The 15,773-nt window shown below is 40.2% G+C and overlaps 1 protein-coding gene across 1 annotated transcript in view; it reads left to right on the top strand.

Annotated features, from left to right (window-relative positions):
• The window catches only part of Mpp1 (membrane palmitoylated protein 1), a 41,033-nt gene that overhangs the window by 16,409 nt on the left and 8,851 nt on the right, over window positions 1–15,773 (top strand). Inside the window, exon 6 of the mRNA XM_036175060.1 lies at window positions 15,143–15,339. Coding sequence (XP_036030953.1) covers window positions 15,143–15,339 — 197 coding nt within the window. The remainder of the gene's footprint in view (window positions 1–15,142; window positions 15,340–15,773) is intronic.

The following is a 15,773-nucleotide window of genomic DNA, read 5'->3' as shown; positions in this document are numbered from 1 at the left end:
TCCTTTCCTTTCCTTTCCTTCTTTTCTTTTCCTTTCTCTCTTGTGCTTGTTCATGTCTATTCAAGTGCACATGTTTGGAGGGCAGAGGACAACCTTGGATGTTATTCCTCAGGTGTCATTCATCTTTGTGTGTATGTAGGGGGTGTGCTTATGAGTGTGTGTATGTACATGTGCACATGTGTATGTATGAGTGTGGACACCAGAGGTTGATATTAAATGTCTTTTATTTACCTCACTTCACCTTTATTTATTTATTTATTTTTTGAGGCAGTGTCTCTCAGAGAAACTGAAATTCACTGATTTGGCTAGAATGATTGGCCAATGAGCTTCAGGGATTCACCTGTCTCTTCTCCCCAATCCTCTTACCCCTAGTACTAGGATTACAGGGAGCATATCATTGTGCCTAGCTTTTTGAATGGATTCTGGGGATCTGAACTCAGGTCCTCATAGTTGTGTGGTAGGCACTTTATCAAATGAGGTATCTCACCAGTCTCCCATTTTGGGGGGACAAAGTTCCACCCCACCCCCTCGCTAGTCTGAATCTCATCAATTAGGTTAGGTTGATTGGCTAATGAACCTCAGGGATCCTTCTGTCTCTGCCTTCCCAGCTCTGGGTTTATAAGCGTATGCCACTAGGCTCAACTTTTTAATATGAGTTCTGAGGATCAAACTCAATTCCCTCATCCTTGGGAGGCAAGCACTTTATCAACTCAACTGATCAGTCTCCTCATCGTTTTATTCCTTTTTCTTTGAGGAAGAAGACAGTGATGGAGGTGATAGAAACAGGTTATTAGTAGCTAAGGAATATATGGGACAGGACCTTGGAAAATGAATGTGTAAAAGTTTTTTAAATACCAAACCTCAGGCTGGAGAAATGACAGAGGACCTGAGTTTGGTTCACAGTACCCACATCAGGTAACTCACAGTAGTCTATAACTCTAGCTCTAGGGGATCTGATCTTCTGGCCTCCACAGGCAACTATACATGCATACACATAAGTAAAAACAGAAATAATAATAAACATTAAAATATCAAACCTGCAATTTCTATTGTAAGTTACCTGTGGTATGATAGTATAGTCTTAAACTTTTAAATTGAAGTTTTGCTGTTTGTGTACATACATATAACAAAGTGAATAGATCACAAGTATAAAACTGGTTATCTTTTAATAAACTGAGCACATCCTTCTAAATAGCACCCAATTCAAAAGACAGAATATGTCCAGCAGCTATGATTCCTCACTGCATTTCTTTAAGGCTCACCACATCCCTGACTTGTAACATAAGAGAAGAATTTTGCTTCATTTTGAAATTTATATAAATTGAACTATATAGTAGAAATTCTTTTGAATGCCATTGCATTTATTCAGTATTATATTTAAATGAGTCATCCAGGTTACTTGTAGCAGTAGATGATTCAGTTTCTCTAATTCAGTCTATAAATGTGGGGCAGTTACTCATTCATTTTGATGTTGGTGGACTTTTGGGTTTCTAGCTTTGTTTCTGCTATGAACTTTTTTTTTTAATTAGAAAAATTTCTTTACTTCTTGATCCTTCAAATCTTATCAGCTTTGATTCAATTTCCAGCACTACTCCATGTATCTCACTCACCCTCATAGTCCATTATTTTATTTCATATCATCATCTCTTGCTTATTGCTCTTATCTCAAAGGGAAAACCAAATTTTTAACCATGTAACTCACAGGCTTCATTCACAAGTTGATGCCACAACTAAACAAAACTTTAACATCCTGGTGAGTAATACATTTGAACAATTTGCTGACAGACCCAAATCTACTCAGTAGTTTCAGTGAAGCCACACATTAAGAAGGGGTGTGAGTCATTCTCTACAGCCAGCACAACTGTACTCATACCATGAACTCTTCTACATCCTTGATTTGGTCTCTCTAGGATCAGGCTTAAGTAAAAAGTAAGTAGTCTATTCAGAAAAAAATCAATTTGCTCTGTCTGAAAAGAATGATGCTGTTACAAAAGTAGCATGAGGCACCTATCCCAGAGTTAGGAGAAACCGCTGTTTCTGTTCAGTCAGCAGCGCTGTCGTGGGATCACCTGGAACTTGTTAATTCATGCCCTAAACAATGTGAAATGCTGTTTACTCTTATCTAAACAGGCATAACCCAAACTAGGTAGGCTGCTGCATTGCTGGGTTTCTGTTGTCTCCTGGTAACAAAGAAAAGTGCCAATAGTTTTAGTCAGTGACACTGCAAATGTCTGGAAGCCTTTCTTATTTCCCAATTGCTCCTATGATTAACATTAGGTTACTAGAGACTTGATGTGGCTGGTGTGGAGCTGAAGAGAATCATTGAGGTAAGCTGAGGCTACTCCTTCTGTTTCTCCATCTGCTGAGCTGTTAACACTAAGACATATTGACAAGGGCTCAAGGAAAACATGGGATGTTTCATCAGTAAGATTATGCTGCCCTAGAGACAGATGTTAGGAAGCAGTAATATTTAAAAATAAAGAGATAATCACATGCTTGAGGGGAAAGAGGTAAGGGAGAAAATTAAAAAGGAAAAAATGGAAAGACAGAGAGGACTGTGTAGACACACAAAATGGAGTTCTAGTTCTGCCTCAGGCAATCCTTCACCCTTAGACAGGCATTCTCCACGCACTGAGGTAGATCTGTAAGAAGTACTTATCAGGGCTGATAATGGATTACTGAGAACAGACTTATCTTTTGTCATCAGCTGGTTAATATCAGGACTTTGATGTAAATCCATATACTCCAGTTTCATAAAAATCTAAACATAAATGGATGTTTTGGTAATTAACATTCAGAGAACATGAAAACATTACTCAGTTCTAAATTGATCTACCTGTGACTTCTGCAGCGTCAAAGCTCTTTTCCTTCACTCATATTTCCTAAGTCACTAAACAGGGACTACAATTGAAGGTTAGATAAATATTTACAATTGACATGTGGTTGTCATATATTAAGTCAACAACACTGAACAGTTTTAAACAGCAGTCTCCTTGCTGTGACATTTTAACATTGTTTTGCATATAAATGCAGAGTCCAAACAGGAGCAACATGGACCAGGTTGGGCTGAAGTCCTGAACAGCTATTTGCTGCACTGCTTCTGTTTAATCTATCTGTAAAACAGAGATAATTAATAATGCCCACCTCACAGGGTCACCCACAGGCTTACATGTTAGTAAATGCCTTAGCACTGCATGTGTACTGTCCAACCTCAAGAATGGCAGGTGACATCATTACAAAATAAAGCAAACACAGAGACAGAAAACAACTGATACGAGCAAGCAGGTGATTGTCCAATTTAATTACTGCTTGTTCTTTTCTTAAAATCATACACTCTGTGTGGTGTAGTAGAGCTCTTCTTTATCACATTCTCCCACTGGGAATGGGGGACAATACCCCTTGAAGGCAGATAACAGGACACAGGGAGTTCTAGACAAAGCAAGAATAAACAGACAACTTGCACTGGAAGAGGAAGGGGGAATGAGGTCTAACTTGATGGTGCCAACTACCCTCTTAGTGATGGAAACCCAGATAAATAAAGGCGAAATCTGTAAACTGGAAGCTTCAAGAGTTGTCACTGCTTTCTGTTTGGCATTTCTAGAAGACAACTATGCCACATGACCATAGGCAAGGTAGGACCACTACAAACAGTACAACGGCAGCAAGGTGAGAAGAGGTCAGGGATGCTTTGTCATGGCAGGCCTCAAGCTTCCTTGGCTCTTGCACAGCAGGTTCTTGTGCTGAGGTATTCCTTCATGATTACAGTAGCTTTATGTGGAAGGTCATGGAGATTTGAAAATGAGTAGCTATTTGAGTCACTGTGAGGTAACTCCAGAGAAGACATTGCAGAGTAGACTGGCTAAGCCAGGGTTCACAGGATTGATGTGGCTGAGACATGTAGACAGGCAATGCTGGATGTTGAGAGTGTTAGAATAAAGATGCAGGCCTCCCTGTTGCACTTCATGATGTTCAGGGACACAATAGTTAGAGCAGAAGTTCTCCATCATCGCCCGTAAGGCCTGGTCCATCAGCTTCTGGGCCAGGCCTAGGTGCTAGTGTGAGCGCTTCACAGCCAGTGAGGTGATATGCCTGTGAGGAACATAATCAGGGTCCTCCTCCATCTTGGCCTGGACATAGTCCATTAACTTGCTGTCCTCATCCTTGGCGAGGTAGGAGAGCTGGGGCCACAACAGGGCGTGGTAAAGTAGTACTTCATTTGATAGTTCTCCAGCAGGCAGAGCAGGTTGCAGTGTTGCATGTTAATCAGGTCATTGGACTGGACATTGCAGATGTTCATCCTGGCAGCTCAGGGCCAGGGGCCCACACCACACCATTGCCTCTGGAACTGACTTCAGCAGGCCCAGCTGTGTGGCATGGTGGTCACTATGAACTTTACTGGATGTGTGTTTTATTTATTTTTTGTTATTTATTATATTTGTGTTTTAATTTTACACATCAGCCATAGGTTCCCCTGTCCTCCCCACTCCCGTCCCCGACCCCACCTTCTCCCCAACCCCTCCCCTCCATTCCCATCTCCTCCAGGGCCAAGACTCCCCTGGGGATTCATTTAAACCTGGTGGATTCAGTACAGGCAGGTCCAGTCCCCTCCTTCCAGGCTGAGCATGTGTCCCTGTATAAGCCCAAGGTTCCAAACAGCCAGCTCATGCACTAAGGACAGGTCCCGGTCCCACAGTCTGGATGCCTCCCAAGCAGTTCAAGCTATTCAATTGTCTCACTTATCCAGAGGGCCTGATCCAGCTGGGGGCTCCACAGCCTTTGGTTCATAATTCATGTGCTTCCATTCGTTTGGCTATTTGTCCCTGTGCTTTTTCAATCTTGGTCTCAACAATTCACGCTCTTACAGTTCCTCCTCTTTCTCAACAATTGGAGCTCTACCTGGGGCCCAGTCAAGGATCTCTGCATCCACTTCCATCAGTTATTGGATGAGAGTTCCAGCATGACCATTAGGGTGTTTGGCCATCTGATCACCAGACAAGATCAGATCAGGCTTTCTCTCGACCATTGCCAGAGGATGTATCATTGTGGATTTCTGGGGACCTCTCCAACACTCTGCCTATTCTTGTTCTCATGTGGTCTTCATTTATCACAGTCTGTTATTCCTTGTACTCACTTTCTGTTCTTGATCCAGATGCGATCTCCTGCTCCCCTAAGCTTTCTTTCCCTCAAATCTTGCCCTTCATTACTCCCATTGTGGTCCAGGTTGTTCATGTAGATCTCATCCATTTCTCTGTCATTGGGTGATCCCTGGGTCTTTCCTAGGGTCCTGTTTTCTAGGTAGCCTCCCTGGAGTTGTGAGTAGCAGTCTAGTCATCTTTGTTTTACATCTAGTATCCTCCTATGAGTGAGTACATACCATGTTTGTCCTTCTGAGTCTGGGTTACCTCACTCAGGATGATTTTTTCTAGATCCATCCATTTGCCTGCAAACCTCATGATGTCATTGTTTTTCTCTGCTGAGTAGTACTCCATTGTGTATATGTACCATATTTTCTTTATCCATTCTTCAGTTGAAGGGCATCTAGGTTGTTTCCAGGTTCTGGCTATTACAAACAATGCTGATATGAACATAGCTGAGCAAATGCCCTTGTGGTATGATTGAGCATTCCTTGGGTATATGCCCAAGAGTGCTACAGCTGGATCTTGGGGGAGATTATTTCCCAATTTTCTAAGGAAGCGCCATATTGATTTCCAAAGTGGCTGTACAAGCTTGCATTCCCACCAGCAGTGGAGGAGAATTCCCCTTGCTCCACATCCTCTCCAGCATAAGCTGTCTTCAGTGTTTTTGATCTTAGCCATTCTGACAGGTGTAAGGTGGTATCTCAGAGTCATTTTGATTTGCATTTCCCAGATAATTAGGGATGTTGAGCAATTCCTTAAATGTCTTTCAGCCATTTGAGCTTACTCTGTTGAGAATTCTCTGTTTAGTTCTATAGCCCATTTCTTAATTGGACTGTTGGGCATTTTGATGTCTAATTTCTTGAGTTCTTTATATATTCTGGATATCAGCTCTCTGTCAGATGTGGGGATGGTGAAGACCTTTTCCCATTCTGTAGGCTGTCACTTTGTCTTGTTGACCATGTCCTTTGCTGTACAAAAGATTCTCAGTTTCAAGAGGTCCCATTGATTGATTGTTTCTCTCAGTATCTGTGCTACCGGTGTTATATTTAGAAAGTGATCTCTGGTGCCAATGCGTTCAGGACTACTTCCTACTTTCTCTTCTATCAGGTTCAGAGTAACTGGATTTATGTTGAAGTCTTTGATCCACTTGGACTTAAGTTTTGTGCACGGTGACAGATATGGATCCATTTGCAGCCTTCTACACAATGACATCCAGTTATTCCAGCACCATTTGTTGAAGATGCTTTCTTTTTTCCATTGTACAGTTTTGGCTTCTTTGTCAAAAATTATATGTTCATAGGTGTGCAGGTTAATGTCAGGGTCTTCAATTTGGTTCCATTGGTCCACATGTCGGGGTTTTTTTTCATTTTTTTTATTATTATATTTGTGTTTTAATTTTAAATATCAGCCATGGGTTCTCCTGTCTTCCCCGCTCCCGCCCCCCCCCCCACCTTCCCCCCATCCCCTCCCCTCCATTCCCATCTCCTCCAGGGCCAAGACTCCCCTGGGGATTCATTTAAACCTGGTGGATTCAGTACAGGCAGGTCTAGTCCCCTCCTTCCAGGCTGAGCAAAGTGTCCCTGTGTAGGCCCAAGGTTCCAAACAGCCAGCTCATGCACTCTCACATGTTAGTTTTTATGCCAGTACCAAGCTGTTTTTATTACAGTAGCTCTATAAAAGAGCTTGAGGTCGGGGGTCGTGATGCCTCCAGATGTAGTTTTATTGTACAGGATTCTTTTGGCTATCCTGGGTTTTTTGTTTTTCCATATGAAGTTGAGTATTATTCTTTCCAGGTCTGTGAAGAATGGTGTTGGTAATTTGATGGGGATTGCATTGAATCTGTAGATTGCTTTTGGTAAGATCGCCATTTTTACTATGTTAATCCTGCCTATCCATGAGCATGGGAGATCTTTCCATTTTATGACATCTTGTTCAATTTCTTTTTTCAGGGACTTAAAGTTCTTGTCATATAGGTCCTTCACATGCTGAGTAACCCCAAGGTATTTTATATCATTTGTGGCTATTGTAAAGGGTGATGTATCTCTGATTTCCTTCTCAGCCTTTTTCTCTATTGTATATAGGAGGGCTATTGACTTTTTTGAGTTCATCTTGTATCCTGCTATGTTGCTGAAAGTGTTTATAAGCTGTATCAGTTCCTTGGTTGAATTTTTGGGGTCACTCATGTATACCATCATGTCATCTGCAAATAGGGAAAGCTTGACTTCTTCCTTTCCAATTTGTATCCTCTTAATCTCCTTATGTTGTCTTATGTCTCTGGCTAGAACTTCAAGTACTATATTGAATAAGTATGGGGAGAGGGGACAGCCTTGCCTTGTTCCTGATTTTAGTGGTATTGCTTTGAGTTTCTCTCCATTTAATTTGATGTTGGCTGTTGGCTTGCTGTAGTTTGCCTTTATTATGTTTAGGTATGTTCCTTGTATTCCTGATCGCTCCAAGACCTTTATCATGAAGGGATGTTGGATTTTGTCAAATGCCTTTTCTGCGTCTAGTGAGATGATCATGTGGTTTTTTTCTTGAGTTTGTTTATATGGTGTATTACATTGACGGACTTTTGTATGTTGAATCACCCTTGCATCCCTGCCTACTTGATCATGGTGGATAATTGTTTTGATGTGTTCTTGGAGTCTGTTTGCGAGTCAGTATTTTATTGAGTATTTTTGCATCAATGTTCTTGAGGGAGATCAGTGTGTAGTTCTCTTTCTTTGTTGCATCTTTGTTTGGTTTAGGAGTCAGGGTAATTGTAGCCTCATAGAAGGAGTTTGGTAATATACCTTCTGCTTCCTTTGTGTGGAACAATTTAAAGAGTATTGGTATTAAGTCTTCTTTGACGATTTGGTAGAATTCTACAGTGAAACCATCTGGTCCTGGGCTTTTTTTGGTTGGGAGACTTTTAATGACTGATTCTATTTCCTTAGGGGTTATTGGACTATTTAAATGGTTTATCTGATCTTGATTTAACTTAGGTATGTGGTACCTGTCCAGAAAATTATCCATTTCTTTTAGATTTTCCAGTTTTGTGGAGTAGAGGTTTTTGAAGTATGCCCTGATGATTCTCTGGATTTCCTCATTGTCTGTTGTTATGTCCCCCTTTTCATTTCTGATTTTTTTTAATTTGGATGCTCTCTCTCTGTCTTTTGGTTAGTTTGGATAAGGGCTTGTCTATCTTGTTGATCTTCTCAAAGAACCAACTCTTTGTTTCATTAATCCTTTGTATTGTTCTCTTTATTTCTATTTTATTGATTTCAGCTCTCAATTTGATAATTTCCTGGCATCTGTTCCTCCTGGGAGACTTTGCTTCTTCCTGTTCAAGATCTTTCATGTGTGCTGTCAAGTCACTATTGTGAGATTTCTCCAACTTCTTTATGTGGGCATTTAGTGCTATGAATTTCCCTCTTAGCACTGCTTTCATAGTGTCCCATAAGTTTGGGTATGTGGTGTATTCATTTTCATTGATCTCTAGGAAGTCTTTAATTTCTCTCTTTATTTCTTCCTTAACCCATTGGTGATTCGGTTGAGCATTATTCAGTTTCCATGAGATTGTAGGATTTCTGTAGTTTTTTTGTTGTTGTTGTTGAAATCTAACTCTAAACCATGGTCATCCAATAGAACACAGGAGATTATTCCAATTGTTTTGTACCTGTTGAGATTTGCTTTGTGGCCAAGTATGTGTTTGATTTTAGAGAAGGTTCCATGGGGTGCTGAGAAGAAGGTATATTCTTTTTTGTTCAGGTGGAATGTTCTGTAGATATCGATTAAGTCCATTTGAGCCATAACATCAGTTAAGACCATTATGTCTCTGTTAAGTTTCAATTTGGCCGATCTGTCCAGAGGTGAAAGTGGGGTGTGGAAGTCTCCCACTATTAATGTGTGAGGTTTTATGTGTGATTTAAGCTTTAGTAATGTTTCTTTTACCTCTGTCGGTGCCCTTGTGTTTGGGGCATAAATGTTCAGAATTGAGACTTCATCTTGGTGGATCTTTCCTGCGATGAGTATGCAATGTCCTTCATCATCTCTTTTGATTGATTTTAGTTTGAAGTCTATTTTGCTGGATATGAGGATGGCTACACCAGCTTGCTTCTTAAGACCATTTGATTGGAAAGTCTTTTCCCAGCCTTTTATTCTTAGGAGGTGTCTATCTTTGAATTTGAGGTGTGTTTCTTATATGCAGCAGAAAGATGGGTCCTGTTTTCGTATCCATTCTGTTAGTCTGTGTCTTTTCATAGGTGAATTAAGTCCATTGATTTTAAGGGATATTAATGACCAGTGATTGTTCGTTCCTGTTATTATTGTTATTTTTTCGTGGTAGTGTGTGTGTACTTCTCTTCTTTGGGGTTTATGCTGTGGTGTTATCTATTGCCTGTGTTTTCGAGGGTGTAGCTGACTTCCTTAGGTTGGAATTTTCCTTCTAGTGCTTTCTGTAGGGCTGGGTTTGTGGATAAGTATTGTTTAAATCTGTTTTTGTCTTGGATGGTCTTGTTTACTCCATCAATGATGATTGTTGGTTTTGCTGGGTATATAGTCTAGGCTGGCATCCATGGTCTCTTAGTGTCTGCATTATATCTGTACAGGTCCTTCTGGCTTTCAAAGTCTCCATTGAGAAATCGGGTGTTATTCTGATGGGTTTATAAGTTACTTGGCCTTTTTCCTTTGCTGCCCTTAATATTCTTTCTTTATTCTGTACGTTTAGTTGTTTAATTATTATGTGGCTAGGGGACTTTTTGGGGGGTCTAGTCTGTTTGGTGTTCTATACGCTTCTTGTATCTTCATAGGCATTTCCTTCTTTAAGTTGGGAAAGTTTTCTTCTATGATCTTGTTAAATATATTTTCTGTGCCTTTGAGTTGGTATTCTTCTCCTTCCTCTATCCCTAATATTTGTAGTTTTGTTCTTTTCATGGTGTCTCAAATTTCTTGGACATTTTTGGTCATGACTTTGTTGGTGTTAGTGTTTTCTTTGACTGATGAATCTATTTCTTCTAACGTATCTTCAACACCAGAGATCCTCTCTTCCATCTCTTGCATTCTGTTGGTTATACTTACATCTGAAGTTCCTGTTCATTTACTCAGATTTTCTATTTCCAGCATACCTTCTGCTAGTATCTTCTTCATTTTTTCTGTTTCCCTCTTCAGGTCTTGGACTGTTTCCCTAGTCTGTTTCATTGCTTTTTCATGATTTTCTTTCAGGAACTTATTGTTTTCTTCTGCTTTAATTGTCCTTTCCTCTAGTTTTTTATAGCGTTCTTCCCATTTTTTGTTTGTCTGTTCCTCTACTTTATTTTTTATTTCTTCTATATAAGGCTCTAGCCTCTTCATGATGTTACATATAAGGTTGTTTTCTTCTGTTTCTTCCATTCTGTGATGTTCAGGTCTAGCTGTTGGAGAAGGGCTAGGTTCTGGTGATGCTGTATTGCTCTTTATTTTGTTGTATGTACTTCTGCCTTGATGTCTGCCCATCTCCTTGTGGATTTGTTCTTGGTCTTATCAGTGCACTTGGTCCAGACAGAGCTTCAGATTTAGGGAGCCCCTCTCTGGTCCAGATGGAAGCTCTGGGCCGGATGGGAGCTCTGGTCCAGATGAGAGTGCTGGCTGGGGATAGGAGCTGAGGGCTAGACTCTGAGTCTCAGGAAGTCCCTGGGGTCTCCTAATCTTGTCCAGATGGGAGCTCCTCTTGTCCACATGGGAGTTCCGAGGCAGGATGGAAGCTCTGGTCCAGATGGGAGTTCCAGGTCAGGATGGAATGTTGGAGGCTGGTTTCTAAGTCTTCGGAAGTGGCTAGGGTCTCTGGCAGATGGGTGTGGGGTCAAGATGTTGAGGTTGTAGTGTCCACCGGAGGGTCTCTCTGGTCCAGATGGGAGTTCTGGGGTGGATGGGAGCTGGGGGCTCGTCTCTGAGTCTCAGGAAGTGGCTGGGGTCTGGGGCAAATGGGTGTGGGGGCAGGGTGTTGAGACTGCAGGGTCTGCCTGCAGTCTTGGAAAAGGGGAGCCTTCCCGCAGAGCCTGCCGAATGGCCGGAAACTGAGGCGAAGTTGGGCAGGCCCTCCCGGGATGGCTGGTGCCCAGGGGTGGGACCCAGGTGCGGTTGCCTTTCTGACTATAACCCCAGGCATTCACCTCTGGTCCAGATCTGGATGTGTGTTTTATACCTTTATTTTGATGGGTAGAATTGATGGATTTTAAGGCATCGGTGTGTTTTCATTTTAGAAGATATTGACTAGCAGTCTTTGAAAGTAGTTCTATTTTACAGTCTCAAATGTGCTTGCTTGTATGACACTTACTCCATATTTTCACCAAAACTTAGAATTGTCTGGTTTTGTTTGTTTGGCCATTATCTGGGTAGTATTACATCATGATTCTCATTTGTATTTCTCTGATACTTGGGGAATGCTCCATTTACTATTTATATATGTTTTTAGCACTTGAATATACGTTTTTGGTAAAGCTTGAATTTTACTTACCAAATTGTAGGAGTCCCTCATATTTTCTGAAACAAAGAGTACTATGTCCTATGTATCTCAAACATGCTTTTTTATTTTCTTCATGGTACCATTAATAACTAAAGAAGATTCTTAATGAAATCAAAATTACTACCTTTCCCCCTCATATAATTAGCACTTTGTTTTCTTTTTTGCTTACTATAAGGTCAAAAGGACATTCTTTTATATTTTCTTCTAAACCCATGTAGAATTAAATGGATTTTTGTGTAGGATATTCGAAAGTAAGAGGTCAAAGGTTCATTTTTTCCATATGGATATTAGTGGACTCAATACTATTAATTGAAGTAAACATCCTATTCATGTTATATGCACCATCACTTATCTTAAGTCATATATGTAGGCATGTTCTGTGTAATTAGTCTATTTATTTACTCTTGCATTAAATCTTCATATCATTTTGGAGAAAGGAGATATCTTCACAAAATCCCAATAGAAGTGGTAATGGCAGAATCCTCTATTTCTCATTATAGAAGAGACATCTTTTTTCATTGTAAAGTATGTTGGCTGCTGTGGGATAATACTCTTGTACACTGTAAAGATTTGTCACTCAAATTAGTTTAATACAATGCTGAATGGCCAGTAGCAAGGCAGGAAGTATAGGCAGGATGACCAAACTAAGAAGGCTGGGAAGAGGAAGGGAGGAGTCAGGAGTCACTAGCCAGACACAGAGGAAGCAAGATGAGAATGTCAAACTGAGAAAAGGTACCAAGGCACGTGGCTAAACATAGATAATGGGTTAATTTAAGTGTAAGAGCTAGTTAGTAATAAGCCTGAGCTACTGGCCAAGCACTTATAATATTAAGCCTCCAAGTCAATTATTTGGAAGTGGCTTCTGGGTATTTGGGAACAGGCAGGCAGGAGAAAAACTTTCACCGACAGTTGGCTGTAAGTTTTTTTTAGTTTATGTTTATTTATAGTTATGTGTCTGTATGTATGTGCATATGAGTACAGGTGCTCATAGAGGCCAGAGGTATCAAGATTTCCCTGGAGCTGGTTGTGAGCCACCTAATATGGGTGCTAAAAGTCACACTCAGGTCCACTAGAAGAGCAGTACCTGCCATCTGAACCATCTCTCTAGCCCCAAGCCATAAGGTTTTTGAAGGTATTCATTAGATTCAAGGAGCTCCCTTGTGTTCCACATTTATTAAAATTTTAATATTGGTTGAGTGTTGAATTTTATCTGTGTACCTAGTGACAAGATCATGTGATTGTTTTCCATTCTTTTATGTTAATGTCCCAAACTTTGTGTTGCTGAACTAGATCCTGTTTGTGACTTCATATCCTTATGATAAATTGCTGTTTGATTTATTATTTTATTTTGGATTTTTATATCCCTGATTCTCAGAGAGAATGGAAGACTCTTGTTAGATTAGGGTATTATGGTTATGAGTTAGGAGGCTCTAGAATTCTCTGCTATTTGTATTTGGGTGAGAATAACCTATTTCTTCAATTGTTTCAAAATTTGACCAGAGAAAAACCATCAGGTCTTGTCAAATGTATTGGTGTGAAATGGTTCACAAGATGACTTTTTGAGTATACATGTGCACATGTGTGTAAAGTTATGTGTACTCTCAAAGACAGAGAAGGACACTGGGTATCTTGCATTGCCACTCGATGTCATATTCCCTTTAGACAGTCTTTTACTGAACCTGAAGCTCACCATTTCAGTTAGGCTAAATGGCCAGCAAGTTTCTGAGATTCACCTATGTGCCCCTGTCTGTTGAGGTTACAGATGAGAGCAGTCATGCATAATTATCACAATATCCTATTAAAACCCTTTGAATATCTTTAGGATCTTTTTTTATAGATGTATTTATTTATTATGTATACAGTGTTCTGCCTGCATATATGACTTCAGGCCAGAAGAGGGCACCAGATCTCATTACAGATGGTTGTGAGCCACCATGTGGTTGCTGGATATTGAACTCAGGACCTTTGGAAGAGCAGTCAGTACTCTTAACCACTGAGCCATCTCTCCAGCCCCATCTTTAGGATCTTTACTAGTAAATTGTTTTTTGATTTTTGTTTTTGGAAACAGGGTCTTACTATGTAGTTCTAGCTGTTCTGGAACTCACTATGTAGACCAAGCTGGCCTTGAACTCACAGAGACCACCTGCTGGAATTAAAGGAGTGGGCTACTACACCTGGCTTTTTTACTAGTAATTTGTAACCTTTGTTTTCTTAATTTCATTAATCTTTTCAAAGAACCAGTTGGCCTTTTTGGTTTTCTAAATGGTGTTTTCTATTTTAATTCTTGTTGCTGCTCATTATTTCTTTCCTTACTTGTTTGAGCTATGTTTATGCTCCCTAATGTTATTACCACAAATAACCAGTGTCCAAGTTTGCTTTCTGTTGCTGTAATAGAACATTCTGACTTAAAGCAACTTGGGAGGAAAGGGTTTATTTCAGCTTACACTTCCAGATCACAGTGTATCATTGAGGGAAGCTAGGGTAAGAACTCAAAGTAGGAATCTGAGGCTGGAACATGGAGGAATGCCATTTACTGGCTTGCTCTCTTGTTTGCTCTCTGCTAGCTTTCTTACACAACCCAAGCTTTCTTGCCTAGGGATGATGCTGTCCATAGTAGGCTGGGTCCTCCCATATCGTCATCAGTCAAGACAATTTATAACAGACATGTCCACAGGTCACTCTGAAGCTATTCTTCACTTGAGGTTCCCTCTTCCCAGATGACAATAGGTTGTGTCAAGTTGACACAAACTAAACAAGAAGATCAGTATTAAATTCTAGAATAATTTCTTCTAGTCATTTTTTCTAGAATAAACATTTCTTTTTTAAATTTTGACCATTCTAGGATTATTTTGTTTAATAATGTTCTTATTTTATATAATGTCAGCAGGACTGCCAAGGACATTAGATATTCTTCTACAAGTTGGGTTTTGTGTTACAAAATATATTATATACTGGTAATATACTCAGCAGATACTTAACCATTAATCATGGACAAATAAGAATGTCTTAGAAAATTAAATTGTTTCCAATACTTTACTCTTATGCTGTGATACACATGCTTATCCACGTAATCATTACTGGCAGCTCTGTTTCATGTAAGACAAATGCATAGTAATCAAGGCAGAGAATTTCAACATTTGAAGATGATGGACACATTTATATTGCTAGACTGTCCTCTAGAGAAATGTTTATCAACTTCACCATATTCATAGAGTATTTTGTCAAGAAAACAGATCCATTTCAGATGGATGGTATAGCAGCTCTGTACTCTGAGATGGACAACTCAGATTCAATAGCTGGAAACATGTTTACCCAGAAAGGCCTTCTTATTAAAAGGATCAGTTTTGATTCTTCTGCAAACACAACAGTAAGTAGTTAGGAACACTAGAACATTCCAACTGCACATGTTTGGGTGTTCCCCTACCATTCTTGCTCATTTCCCATTTCCTTACTGCAGGACTTCTTATGCACATGCTGTAGTGCCAGTGTTTTTTCCTGAGGTCCTCTTTGCCTTCTTTTACAGATGTTCATGAGAGCACAGTTTGACTATGATCCCAAAAAGGACAATCTTATCCCTTGCAAGGAGGCAGGACTGAAGTTTGTTACTGGAGACATTATCCAGATCATCAACAAAGATGACAGCAATTGGTGGCAGGGACGAGTGGAAGGCTCCTCCAAGGAGTCTGCAGGATTGATCCCTTCTCCTGAGCTGCAGGAATGGTGAGCCATGTTTGTTCTGGTAGAAAGCTCCTGCTGTAGCTAATTGCTTAGCTTCAGAAATCTGCTGTTTTGTGTATATTTTCCATATCTCCTAAACATACGTCCTAGTTTCCTTTATATAATGGATGAGGAAGGGTCCACAGGAGCTGGGAAAGGAGCCTTTTATGGGCCTGTTTCTTCAAATGTTCTCTCACCAGTTATAGATCCCTCATCCTGCTTCCTGCACCGCTTCAACCACTCAGTACTGTTTTTAAGAAAACTTCTGAAAACAGTTACATTTTAAGTATATGTCCTTTATGCAGATTCTTGTCCTCCAGTCAGATTGCTCCCTTAGTGCAAGGCTGCCCCACATGACCCTTACAGTGGTAGAAAAATTCATATCCACTGTTGATCTTCTGCCTCAAAGAGTGTTAGTTCCTATACTAGAACTAATT

This window comes from Onychomys torridus, chromosome X, assembly GCF_903995425.1.
Source record: "Onychomys torridus chromosome X, mOncTor1.1, whole genome shotgun sequence".
Taxonomy (NCBI): domain Eukaryota; kingdom Metazoa; phylum Chordata; class Mammalia; order Rodentia; family Cricetidae; genus Onychomys; species Onychomys torridus.
The sequence above is the reverse complement of the archived record's forward strand: the minus strand, read 5'-3'. Positions and strand labels throughout refer to the sequence as shown.